This window comes from Polypterus senegalus, chromosome 18, assembly GCF_016835505.1.
Source record: "Polypterus senegalus isolate Bchr_013 chromosome 18, ASM1683550v1, whole genome shotgun sequence".
NCBI classification, from domain to species: domain Eukaryota; kingdom Metazoa; phylum Chordata; class Cladistia; order Polypteriformes; family Polypteridae; genus Polypterus; species Polypterus senegalus.
In genome coordinates this window covers 69,754,167-69,768,298 of record NC_053171.1, presented here as the reverse complement: position 1 = coordinate 69,768,298, position 14,132 = coordinate 69,754,167, and the positions used below count along the sequence as shown (strand labels likewise).

The window sequence follows — 14,132 nt, the reverse complement described above, 5'->3', positions numbered from 1 at the left end:
TATTTGATTCTGTCGCCCACTAAAACCGTTTTAAATAAAAAAAAAAACATTTGCGATTTGGGGCAAATTTACGTGTGCGATTACATACGATTAATCAAGATTAATTCTTACGCAGCCTCTAATTAATTGGATTAATTTTTTTAATCGAGTCCTACCCCTAATATATATATGTAGATATATATATGAAGATTTGTATATATATGTTTATATACAGTATATATGTAGATATGTATATGTTGTATATACAGTATGTATATATATATGTGTGTGTATATATACAGTATGTGTATATATGTATATGTATATATATGTATGTGTGTGTGTGTGTATATATATATATATATATATATATATATATATATATATATGCAGCAACACTCATGACAATTACAAAACAATTACATTGTCAATCATGTTACGTTATTATTAAAATGTTTCCTTTTCTTTTTACTTCTCACTGCCAATCGCAGCTATTTTGCTATATATATATATATATATATATATATATATATATAAATAGATAGATATGACAACAACACTCATATCAATGACAAAACAATTACATTAACAATGTATATATATATATATATATATATATATATATATATATATATATATATATATATATATATATACATATATATATATATATATATATATATATATATATGTATACCTCAGTGATCAGGAGGGGGTATAACAGACAAGGAGGCCAGACAGATAAGCTGTGACCAGACCATTTAAACATTTGAAAATATGCAATAAAATTTTAAAATCAATTCTAAGACTGATGGGAAGCCAATGGAGTGAAGCCAAAATAGGAGTTATGTGTTCACAGCAGAGTTTTGGACCATCTGGAGATGAGAGAGAAGAGTTTGCCTGACACCACTGTACACTGAATTACTATAGTCAAGGCAGGATGAAACAAGAGCAAAATCAGCAAAACAAAGAAAAGGCTTCTTACGATAGAGTTTATTGTCTTATCTAGTTTTAGACTTTTTGCAGATGCCTTGCAGTGTTTTGCTAGAGGAGCTATATTAGAGACACGTGCACTGGATGGACTAAACAGTACAATCTTAGTTTTATTTTGATTTAAGTCAAGAAAATTTGACAACATCCAGCACTTTATATCATCCAGACAAGCCAAAAGAGATCCCAGGCAGTTGATTCTAAGAGGTAGATACATTTGAGTGTCACGTGAAAGACAGTGTAAAGATATGTTATGCTTACAGAAAACAGAACCAAGAGGAAGCATGTATAATGAACGCAGAACTGGCCCAAGTATAGAACCTTGAGGGATCCCATATTTTAGTGGAGTGTAAGAAGATGATGATTATCCCAAATTAACATAGAAAAATACGATAGAAAACAATTTAGAGAAGTACATCTACAAGTGACCCAGAATCAACAATTAATAAAATATCATTATAAACATTTAAAATAGCCATTTCAGTACTCTGATGTTATTTATAACCAGACTGAAGAGTTTCATGTAAGCGATTATCCTCCTAAAAATGCTTGCAATTGATCAAGCGCAATCTCTTCAAAATTCTTTGACATAAAAGGTTGCTGGAGGGCTGAGGAAGTGTTGTGTGTGAACTGCTCTCAACTGTGTGCCAGTATCTAAGCTCACGCTGTGTATTAATAAGTAATTTGTTAAACATAAACATTTGTTAAACATAAAGAAACATGTTAAAAAAATAGTGCTGCTCTTATAATAAAATGCCAAACACTCCGTCCCCTTCTCAAGCGGGGTCATTTTTGCTAAATCGCTTGTAATTCGACCTCTCCAAATTAGAATCACTGCTGTTATTGAACTATCTGGAGTATAAACACATGTTTGGTCTCTTTGTAAAGGTAACATTCTCTAGTTTCACCCTTAGTAGAGAATCAGAATCAGAATCACTGTAGGTGTGACTGATCAAAAGTTATGCACATTAGAACTCACAGAAAAAATGAATTTTTTTGTTCTTGCCTAAGTTTTTTTGTGAAAATAAAGGCCTCTATAGCTGCAGTAGGGAGGTGGGGACAGAAACACACTATGTACCAACAGAATAACTTGTTGACTACTCACATTTCAAATTTGAAAAGAATACCTGTAAAAATGACATTTTTTACACCAGTTTTTATGTGGGCATGCCCAGGGCGTTTTAGAGGGACCATTATCCACATTTTGGAACGTATGGAAAAAGTGTAATAACTTTTGAATGCTTCAACCCACAGATATCAATGAGGGCTCTACTGAAAGCTTTCACCTAAAGGAATCTATATCTACACACAGTGTCACTCTATTAGTTATGGAAATTCATATTCCATAATAAAACAATAAAAATACACATTTCAATATAAAAATAGTCAAAACAAGTCTTATGGGCTAAAAATATATATATATATATATTTTATTTTTTTACTTTTTTTTAAATAAAATGCACACAAACTATATATATTTTGTTACAAACTGTTACAATACAGCGTTTTTCCACGTGCCACTGATTGTAGCAATCACTAGCAAGCAGAAAGCACAAGGGCGTGTCACATGTCGCTCTCTGCCATTAGACGTCTCCTGGTCCGAGTGATCACTTTCACGCCGCGTACATGCATCTATTATTTAATTGAGAGTGTATTTATGTTTATCTGTACTATTTTCATATTTAAAATGCGAAAAAACTAGGTGAAATCACAATAAACAACCACGCACCAAGTCTGCAGACTGGCACAAATGCCAGCTTCGCGCAGCTCCGATCGGTTTTGTTTACAAGTTGGTATGGCAAGTTACATATCGACGTGCTCAGCTGTTCATTGGCTGTAAGTTTGGAGTGACACTCACAGCGTCCAATCAAACTGGTAGATTCTACCAGGGTTTGGAGTTGTGCGTCATCGTTCAGCTGTCTGTGACACTCGTTGGCTATACGAGATGCCAGTCACCCCCCAGACCCATCGTAATTGGCCAACTTAGGTGTCAATCAGAAGCTAACACTTCCGTGTAACATGCTTCAGCATGGTTATTGCCGACAGACAAATTACGTCTGATATGACCAATAGAAATGAAAAAAAAATTTCGGAGCTAGTCTCAAGTTAAGAAACGTTTTCTGGAGGTTTTGTCCCTTTGAGGATCTATCGTGTGTTTGGGACCTAATCGTTTTACTGGATTATATTACCTGGAGCCTTACGGACAGAATGAGATCAATATTGCTCGGAAATATTGATGTTTGACTTGCAGAGAGAGAGTCTTCAAAGGTAGTCAAAGGTAGGAAAAGTCAGCTCTTAAAAAGTATTTACTTCTCTGTAAAAAAGGATTTAGTATCAGTGCTGTGGTTGTTGTGTGTCAAAATGGTTTATATCAACGGCAAGACGAGACTCTGAATTTTCATTTGATGTGTAGTATGTCGAGGTGCATGACAGAGGGGCATGCACACATGGCTGTGATATGATTGTGACGTCGTCCAATCGTCGTTATGTACCGGGACCGGTACGTGTGCATGTTAATTAAGTGCTGGTAGATTTGGCACTATACTATACCAAGATATTATTTACACTGCATTGAGTAGTGTTGTACTCTTTCATCCATTGTAAAGAGTCATTTAATGAAGCACCTAGTAAATGTTAATAAGTTTTCGTTTCTAATTTCTTTCCCCATCCATCTGTCCAGCCTATTTTCCAACTTACTGTAAGATGGCTTTCTGGCAGCTTTATATTTATATTTACAGTGGAAACCTGATTATCCAAGGTAATGTGGACCAATGCTACCTCGGATAACTTACAACTCTGATAAAACAGATTACTTACTGTGGCTATTCCAGATTAAAACTGACAGATATCAAATATGTTCCCGATTTATTTGTTAGAGTTTCATTTTTAAGCCTCTTTTCATACCTTAGTAGTGTTGGAGCAATACTACAATTTTGACTTTGGCATCAATACCAGCTTTTGGTCCTCATTATCGGTGTAATGAAACCCACCCTGACTAACTCCAGCCTTCCTGGTGTGCTGCCCCACCGCACTACGCACGCCTTCCCTCTTGATAGCTGCAAAGCGATAATCACATCAAAGCAATATGCGCTTGGTGCAGAATTCATGGCAAAGCTTTTATGAATTACTGTGTATGAAAAGTGGTGTATTACACTAAAAGATTCACCTTGAATAATGTGGAGCCTTTATAAATTGGGACATGGACAATCGTAATTCTACTGTATGTGCTTAGCAAACGCTTTTATCCAAAACAACTTATAAAGGAGGAGAACATAATCAAGTAAACATGTCTGAGAACAAGTGTTACAGGGCAAGGATACAAAATCGTTCACCGCAAATGAAGAGCTCAGAACAAAAATACAAGTGAGATACACTTCCTAGGTTATGTGAAAGTTACTCAGTTTTTACTGATAAATATGATTTTTCACAAATTGATTATATATAGATTCTGTTGAATGACGTCTGTCCTTGTTAACTGGAAGATTTTGCCTTCAGTACCACAAGAAAGCATATTAATCTGATCTGATCTGAGACCCAATCCTGCTGCTAATTTAGCACAAGGACGAGTATGGATAAGAAAACCATTTTAATCTTATGTAGCAGAATCCTGACTTCAAGGCTCCTGTTGATCAGTAACTAGGAAAGACAAGAGAAATTAAACTAATCAAGTACTTCTGTAATTGACAAAGTGTATTTAAGAAGTGTAACCAGCATCTGTAAGTCAGTCATATATTTCATTATACCGACTGACTCCAAGTATGTGTCAGTAAAGCAATTCTTCTCATCCTGAACGGGCTTTGTGGATTTAACTTTGACAGTTACAAAAACCTACCAAAGCCAATATCAGTTAGACAGAAATTCACCAAACAAGGGAGTCTTCAAACACTTCGTAAGCACATTGACCGAGTCAGTAATATGAATGTAGGTGGGCAGCTTATTCCACCAGCAAGGAGCTACACATGAAAACAGTCTGGGCTAAGATTTGATGCCACACAAAGGTGGCATCACCAAGCGCTGTTCATCAGCAGATCTGAGTTGGTGAGAAACAGCATCTGAGCTTACAAGTGTCTTCATATGTTAGAGGTGCTGACCCACTGACTCTTCTGTAGGCAAGAATTTGAATTTAACACAAATGTAGTGATATGAAGAGAAGAATGACAAGTGCCCACCATGGCTTGGACGATAAACAAAGTGTAGGACGTTGCAAGATACCAAACAGCTTATTCTGCCATGAGAACCTATCCTAAAATAACAGATGTGTGCTTCTCTTTCTTTGTAGGATATGGAGATCACCGCCAATGAACTGAAGAATGTGTTGAACAGAGTGGTGGCCAAACGTGAGTACTTCAGGCTATCTAGCCATCTATTAATTAATCATTAGACCTATGCCATGATAGGAACAATGCACCACAAAGACAAATGTCTCTGGCACTTCACCTGTCTCTGAGTTTCACAATGTAGTGGCACAGTAGTTGGCACTGCTGCCTCGTGGACCCATCACCCTGTGTTCAGATAGCACACCCTGCTTAATGTCTCGGTACAGTGTATTAGGTTAAGGTTATTTGGCAATTGTAATTTGAGTTGATTTGTTGTATTTTCCCAAGCCACCCCAAACTAAATTAAGTGGGTTTAAACACTGCTATGGCACATTTCACAGACTGACCTTTAAAAAACAAACAAACAGGTCAAATATGTACTGATCAAGTTTATATAAAAATAAAGGGCTGGCTAAAAGAAGTGGAAGATGCTTCATACTTTCTGTCCGCCGTCTTTTACAGGCTACATTATATTTATAAGTTACTCTAACTGATGCCATGCCCTTCTTACCCCAATCAAACCCCCCACCCAATGCCACCATGACTTTGAGTTGCCTGAATTCTGTTAAAAGATGGCACCTTTCTCCTAAAGTAGCTCTTGCTCTCCTCAGCTCCTGCGTCAGCTCTAATTAACCACGGATGGATGTTGACCCGGTTGTTGGGCCATGTCTCACTCTTGCTCTTCAGCCATAATTTATGGGACATCCTGCCATTGTAAGACTGAAGCGATGTCTGTCGGCTAGACTGACCGTCAGTGGAATCTTTCTGAGTGGGTTCCTCTGTCTTAGTCATGCCAGGCCACATTTATAATGAATTTAATAATCAAAACACATTTGCAGCTGTATAATTTTTAGTTTAGAATCTGTTCATTGGTTTGCTAGCATTCAAAACCTTACTTGCATCTTAAAATGTTTCATTCACCTCACCTTAACTGCTTCTCATTTTATTAGCCAGTTTCCCATTAAGAGAAAGCCATAAAAATGGGAATCAATGGCTCAAAGGTGTTTATATTTGTGTGATCATTGTAAAGTGTGTTTCATTGTACTATATGGAAAGAAATAAGTTCTAATCTGCACGGCTTCATAAAAGATGATGTCCTCAAAAATGCTAAATCTTCATTGTTTAAAATGGCTGACACAGGAGAAGGGAAGCTCTTATAGGATACAGAATAAAACCTAATTCAATTAAAAAAAAACTGAAGCAAAAATGTCAACCACACAGCCCTAAACAAACCTGGTTTACCTCGTCTGTCTTGCCGTCTTTAAAGGCACAACAGCCTCCTTAAGCTGCCGATGATTCCAGAACTGGCTCATGCTGGGTTACTGTTTGGCACCATTTATTTTTTGTCTTTTGTTTTTTTTCCCCCAGAGAAATGTGAGATGTGAGTTTTTAATGATTCAGGTGACCAACTGTACAAGGTGCTTGTTCCAGTTCCATTTCTTCTCCTAGTAGCCATAAAAATATTCTTTTGCCTTTCTGTCATACAGCAAGCTGTAAAAAGTATATGATTATATCTGTGTTCACATTTAAAAGTCATTTTCTTACTTTAGATAAAGACCTGAAGACGGATGGGTTCACCCGGGAGTCTTGCCGCAGTATGATAGCACTGATGGATGTATCCTTTTCATACCTGATAGTTGGACAGTCTGAATGGTCATGATTGATCCAGCACTGGAACAGAGGTCTTGCACAATAAAGCAGCACATTTGTCCATTCCACTAACAACTAAAAGAAGTGATTTATCCTGAGCTACAAAAAGTGTACACATCCTTTTTTTCCTTAAATCTTTTAAAATTATAGACAGATGGATCAGGGCGTTTGAACCTGCAGGAATTCCGCCATCTTTGGAATAAAATCAAGCAGTGGCAGGTAAGGAAGAAGGCGAAGAACAATGGGGCAGTCAACAAAGGACATCTAGCAGTTTTATAAAGCAGGTCACATCAGAGTATCCACTGCCAAGAAGACAATATAAAGGTTAGGCAGAGGGCCAAAGGGTAGTGTGAGGTGAACTGGATGACCGTTGCTTTATCTCTTGACATGTTTGAGTTTGTACTGCTCATTCATTTATTTCTATGATGATTTGTCAAATACAGTGGAACCTCAGTTTGCGAGCATAATTCATTCCGGAAATGTGCTCGCAGTCCAAAGCACTCGTATATCAAAGTGAATTTCCCCGTAAGAAATAATGGAAACTCAGATGATTTGTTCCACAACCCAAAATTATTCATATAAAAATGATTAATACAAAATATAAAGTAAAAATACATGAAACAAATTAACCTGCACTTAACCTTTAAAAAGAGTCATGGCTGATGTAATTGAGTTTCTAAACTCTTGTGGGATTCCACCCAACGGGACGACACACGGAAGAGTGTCCCAAAGCAATCGCAGTCTCCCAGCGCTGTAGCAGTTCGCCGTATAAGCGCATCCAAAAGATCGCAGACATGCTATAAGCGCCTGCCATCAATGGGTGATACAAGGAACATTATAAAGATCCCGCTACAATAAATAACCACGCTGTTGCTGTTTCAAGCTGAATAAAGCTGGTGTTGTTAAAGTACTGAGACTCAGCTTCGTGTTTTGGGGCGCAAGATGGGGACTCGCACTTCACAGCACACACACACACACACACACACACACACACACACACAATGCTGTAGTAAACAGTATACGCTCGTACGGATGTTGACTATATGAGTGAGGAGCACAGACTCACACGGAGAATAGGAGATGATTGCCCTCAAGAGGAGAGAGAGAGAGATAAGGAGAGAGAGAGAGAGAGAGAGAGAGAGAGAGAGAGAGAGATAAGGAGAGAGAGAGAACCATTAGCTCAGTTGTGATCACATGACACTCAGCAGACAGTGTATCCATACTACTCGTATTGCAAGACAGCGCTTGCTTATCAAATCAAAATTTATTAAATAATTTAGCTTGTCTTGCAAAACACTCGTAAACCAAGTTACTCATAAACCGAGGTTCCACTGTAAATACAAGCTTCAAAAAACTTTAAAAAAAAGGTGTTTTTAGTATATAGAATTTTGATTTGATTTTAACTATTAAGTATTTGTAAAACTCTGATGCATGTGGAAATGTCTTTTATAAGAATTTGAATTTTTCATTTTTATGTTCTTGATCTTTAATGTGAATTTCTTGTAGTTTATCTTGCTGCTTTGAATTAAATGATTGAAGTCTTCAAAGGCAGCAATATAAATGTAGCTTCAATGATAACTGTGGACTGGAGTGGAAGAAAATGGAACAGGCACCATGCAAAGAAAGGACTGAGTGGGCTGGAGATGAAGTAGTGGGTCTCAAATAAGAGGGAAGGCCAGAAATATTATAGAGAGTTTACACAAAAGAGCAGCCAGTGGCATTGGAATAACTACCGTGGCCAGCAGGAGTAAAAAGATCATACAGTGGGGTTGCAAAAAAGAAAAACAGGCATGGGTCAAAGATGTACAGCAGAGTTAGATGGGAAGGAGTAAAAGGAAGCAGGTGTGGGACTAGAATGAGAGATGACCTGAACCATTAAAATAAAAATTCACAACAGAGAAGGTCAGACTTGTTCCAGTGTGTGCAGAAGAAAACCAAACAAGAAAGGTATAAATAAAGGTCAGAGGCATCATTACAATGACAGACAAGTAAGGCACAGACATTGAGTCCGGAATGGCATATATGGCTGGCAAATTAATACTAGAAAATGATGAAGAAAAGTGAACAGGAAGTAGGATTGGAACGAGGGACAAAGTTAAAGATCAGACAGATATCCAAAATGGAAGTAACATATTCAGACAGTGGGTGTGGAGTAGAAAGAAAGAGTAAGGTCAGGAGCATCTTATACAGAAGAAGGCTTAGAAGAGGCAACAAATGTCATAAAGAGAAGGAGAAGATTGAGCTAGGGTGGAGTAAAGGGAGTAAATGCAGGGACTTGAATGAGAGATGAGGTAAGAGATATCAAGTGTAGAGAAGGCAAGTGACCTCGACTCACCATTAAAAAAAAGTTGGGGTAACAACACAAATCAAGTTAGACAGGAAGATAACGAATACCTTAATAGATGATTATGAATTACTCAGTTATCACAATATTTGGTATCTGAGCTAAAGTGTTTAGAATTTTCTGGCTTGTTTTGGCAAACTATGTGAAATTAGAAGACTGTAAAGAGAAGTGTCCTCCTTTACTACTTTTGTTCTCTGGTTGATTTATGTTAAACATGGGCAGTAATCGTATTTTAGTACAACACATATATAGGCTTTCTGCAGCCTGTTATACACTAGACTAAAAACCTTTCATAGCTGAATGTCGGAGGGAATAATAAAGAGAAAACTGTGATGGAAAAGTGAAAATGCACTTAAAAATGGCATATCCACTGACATTGGGATAAGAGCAACCAAAAGTGAAGGTGTTATTATTAAAGAACACTACTAACTGGCTATCATTGTTTCCTTTTAAGGCTAAATTGTGAAAAAAGACAAAATTGTGAGTTTGTATCAAGGTCAACAGTCAGATGAATCCCCCCAATTATCTGATTCCATTAGTCCTACCTTTTCCTTTATTCTTCCTGGTGGTCATATAATTAAGCAGCTTGTGCAGCTACTCCATGGTTTTCAAGATCACAGCTGCTGTCAATTTCCTTGGCACCTGTTGCAATGCGTGCCTCTCCATGCTCCCCAGAGCACTTGGTGTCATTGTTTTTGCTACTTGTCACCATTTGGATAAAGAATAAAACATCGCAAGGCAAGCTGTCACAATTCTGCAATTAGCATGCCACTCTGTCTTAGCTTCTGTTCGTGCTTTACAGTCAATTTATCTGTCCTGTGTGTGGTGGTCTGTTCTTTTCCTTACAGGAGCCAAATATTGTAGGCCATTTGTTCATTTTTAACTTGTAGTCCTTTGGTAAGTTAGATGTGCCACCAGACCACGTCAATTTATGCGACTGAAAATTGCTGGCCAGGTCTCATTTACCATCTCACTGCTGACTTTCTATCATAGTCCTGCTCGTTCCTTTTTCTCATAGCTAACATTGTGCTGCCTGGCACAGCTGGTGCTCCATGAAGGGTTAATAGGTATGGCGAGTTCAGCTGCAATCATAGACCTTTTTGTCTTATGTCCATTCTGTTGTGGCTCTTAAAATACGAGACATCAGACAGATGAGTGGTCCAAAACATGCAGGTTCATTATTCCTTGTCGCAACATTCAGTGAACTGTACTTGCAGTTAAGCACTTATCATTTGTCAGCTTTTGTTCACAAAGAGCCCAGCACCAAGATTTTATCGGACTCAGTCACAGACAGGTTGGAGCGAGTCTCTTGGCATGTCACATTACAAGACTGGCCTTTCCTGCATCGCGCTGGTGACCGCCTCCAACTTGCTAACATTGAAAACTGCTGAAAAAGTCATGTAATATGACATGGACTTTAGGTGAAGCCAGTTCAGCTATACATTGCTCACTAGGTTCTCTTTATTTTGTACGAGTAGATAATGACCTGCTGGGGAGCAACATCACGATTGTGCTTCAGTCCCTCTTGACTGTGTGGTTTTCCTTGCTCTCCTCAAATTGATCCTACAGCCCCTTGTACGACACAGCATTTGGAGTTATAGAAGATTAAAGGCCACTCCTCTTCTGAAAGTACAAGAAACTGGCAGAATTTCTGTGACATCATAATTACATAAGATATTGCCTCAGTGCATTTTACTATCATAATATTTCCATTTATAGTTCTGAGTGCAAACATTCAATAAAATTAAAAAAAAAAAAAACAACGAATAGAAAACCTGACAATGGAGCGTGTGTATATTTGTGGCAACTCTGACCTATGCATACATAACATTTCAAAGAAACTGGGAAATGACACCCTTGATCAAGTAGGGAAAAGCAGCCAAATCAGATGAATGAAGACTCGTACGCATAATAATTCATCCATCCATTCTCCAACCCGCTATATCCTAACTACAGGGTCACGGGGGTCTGCTGGAGCTAATCCCAGCAGACACAGGGCGCAAGGCAGGAAACAAACCCCGGGCAGGGTGCACAAACACACACACCAAGCACACACTTGGGAGAATTTAGGATTGCCAATGCACCTAACTGGCATGTCTTTGGACTGTGGGAGGAAACTGGAGTACCGGGATGAAACCCACGCAGACACGGGGAGAACATGCAAACTCCACACAGGGAGGATCCGGGAAGCGAACCTGGGTCTCCTTACTGCAAGGCAGCAGCGCTACCTACCGCGCCACCGTGCCACCCATAATAATTCATGCTGTTGTTATTATTATGTGTGTTGACGTGACTAACATATTAAACCCCATCATGGCCACTGTGCTGGAAGCCTTTACCCGACTGATGAAGTGCGAAATCCATTATTCGCATGGCTTGAGTACATATACATATAACATAACACATTGTTACCAACATTAAAAGGCAATTTGCACCACAATTTCCTAACGTAACTGGAGTACTTTAATGCACTCATATTGCAGTAAGGACACCTAGAGATAATGAAAGCTGCTTTTGTTAACCTTTAAACATGCAAGTTATCTGTGTCAACATAAGACTCACAATCATTAGGACTTTTGTGGCATAATGCTGCACTACAATGAATGTCCAATTACAGATGCCATTCACAGATGTTTTTGTTTTTTTTTCCTTCTGTCACATGCACACTTAGCTGGTGACTAGCGATCAACTTTGCTGTCAGGAATCAGACCCCTTTTTTTTTTTTTTTTTTTAATAAATATTTCAGGCATGGTGTTTCTGGAGCTGTTGGCATTTACAGTGGCAGTAACACATCGCTATTCAACATATTTGCACTGGCGCTTAGGCCACCAAACAAAGGTTCTCTGCGTGTCCAAGTATTCTATCATTTCTACTGGGAGGCTTCATGTGGCTGCACTACCAGCCAATGAAGGGTCTGCAGCATTGTGATTCCAAATGTAGGAGGTTCATTAACATGGTTCATATGTGGTTGTTCCAGGGTGGATCTGGGCAAGATTTGAGGTACATTCAAGATTGTGATTTAAAAAAAAAAAAAATCAGATTTTTTGGCGTATGTGCATTTTCACAGTTGAAATCACACCAGGTTTTATAATTGAGGCCCCAGGTGCTTGGACCAGAAATCTGGAATTGCAAGGTGAACTTTAACCGTCACTAACGTCGCCTGATTTCTCACCTACCTAGGTAGTCCAGGTGTCCTCCAGGGCCAGCCCTACATAGTAAAGGGAGAGTAGTGTTTATAGAGGAGAACAGTCAGAGTCATCAGACTTCGCTGGCTTTACATGCTCTCAGATTTTTTGGAGTCTGTGTTGTGAAATATGCCTTCCCATTTCATTGCGCTCATGTACATTTTTGTTCAGCCTATTTAGAGAAATGCGAGATCTCTTTTGATTTCTTAATTGGTTGGCAAAAAAGCAACTAAAGATAAGATTCATATTTTTTTTCTGAAATTAAAGAGCAAACTAAATACATTAAATGTGTATCACTTTGCTCTAAATTCAAGTTAGCCACAAAAATGGCATTTCTGGATGACCAGGTTATATTTTGTATTTTATACATTTGACTGTGGTGAATGGTCAGTGCTACAGTGCATTCAGAAAGTATTCACAGCGCATCACTTTTTCCACATTTTGTTATGTTACAGCCTTATTCCAAAATGGATTAAATTAATTTTTTTCCTCAGAATTCTACACACAACACCCCATAATGACAACATGAAAAAAGTTTACTTGAGGTCTTTGCAAATTTATTAAAAATAAAAAAAAAACTCAGAAATCACATGTACATAAGTGTTCACAGCCTTTGCTCAATACTTTGTCGATGTACCTTTGGCAGCAATTACAGCCTCAATTCTTTTTGAATATGATGCCACAAGCTTGGCACACCTATCCTTGGCCAGTGTTGCCCATTCCTCTTTGCAGCAAATTGGATGGGAAGCGTCGGTGCACAGCCATTTTAAGATCTCTCCAGAGATGTTCGATCGGATTCAAGTCTGGGCTCTGGCTGGGCCACTCAAGGACATTCACAGAGTTGTCCTGAAGCCACTCCTTTGATATCTTGGCTGTTTGCTTAGGGTCGTTGTCCTGCTGAAAGATGAACCGTCGCCCCAGTCTGAGGTCAAGAGCACTCTGGAGCAGGTTTTCATCCAGGATGTCTCTGTACATTGCTGCAGTCATCTTTCCCTTTATCCTGACTAGTCTCCCAGTTCCGCTGAAAAACATCCCCACAGCATGATGCTGCCACCACCATGCTTCACTGTAGGGATGGTATTGCCCTGATGATGAGCGGTGCCTGGTTTCCTCCAAACGTGACTCCTGGCATTCACATCAAAGAGTTCAATCTTTGTCTCATCAGACCAGAGAATTTTGTTTCTCATGGTCTTAGAGTCCTTCAGGTGCTTTTTGGCAAACTCCAGGTGGACTGCCATGTGCCTTTTACTAAGGAGTGGCTTCCGTGTGGCCACTCTACCATACAGGCCTGATTGGTGGATTGCTGCAGAGATGGTTGTCCTTCTGGAAGGTTCTCCTCTCTCCACAGAGGACCTCTGGAGCTCTGAAAGTGTGACCTTCGGGTTCTTGGTCACCTCCCTGACTAAGGCCCTTCTTCCCCGATCACTCAGTTTAGATGGCCGGCCAGCTCTAAGAAGAGTCCTGGTGGTTTCGAACTTCTTCCACTTACGGATGATGGAGGCCACTGTGCTTGTTTTCTGTAACCTTCCCCAGATTTGTGCCTCGAGACAATTCCTTTGACTTCATGCTTGGTTTGTGCTCTGACATGAACTGTCAACTATGGGACCTTATATAGACAGGTGTGTGCCTTTCCAAATCCTGTCCAATCAACTGAATTTACCACAGGTG

General features: G+C 38.9%; 1 protein-coding gene across 3 annotated transcripts in view; it reads left to right on the top strand.

Moving 5' to 3' along the window:
- The window catches only part of capn3a (calpain 3a, (p94)), a 102,160-nt gene that overhangs the window by 78,392 nt on the left and 9,636 nt on the right, over positions 1–14,132 (top strand). For all 3 annotated transcript variants that reach the window (XM_039741209.1, XM_039741208.1, XM_039741207.1), the window contains 3 exons: positions 5,249–5,306; positions 6,836–6,900; positions 7,086–7,154. In XM_039741209.1, the coding sequence (XP_039597143.1) occupies positions 5,249–5,306; positions 6,836–6,900; positions 7,086–7,154 (192 nt within the window). The remainder of the gene's footprint in view (positions 1–5,248; positions 5,307–6,835; positions 6,901–7,085; positions 7,155–14,132) is intronic.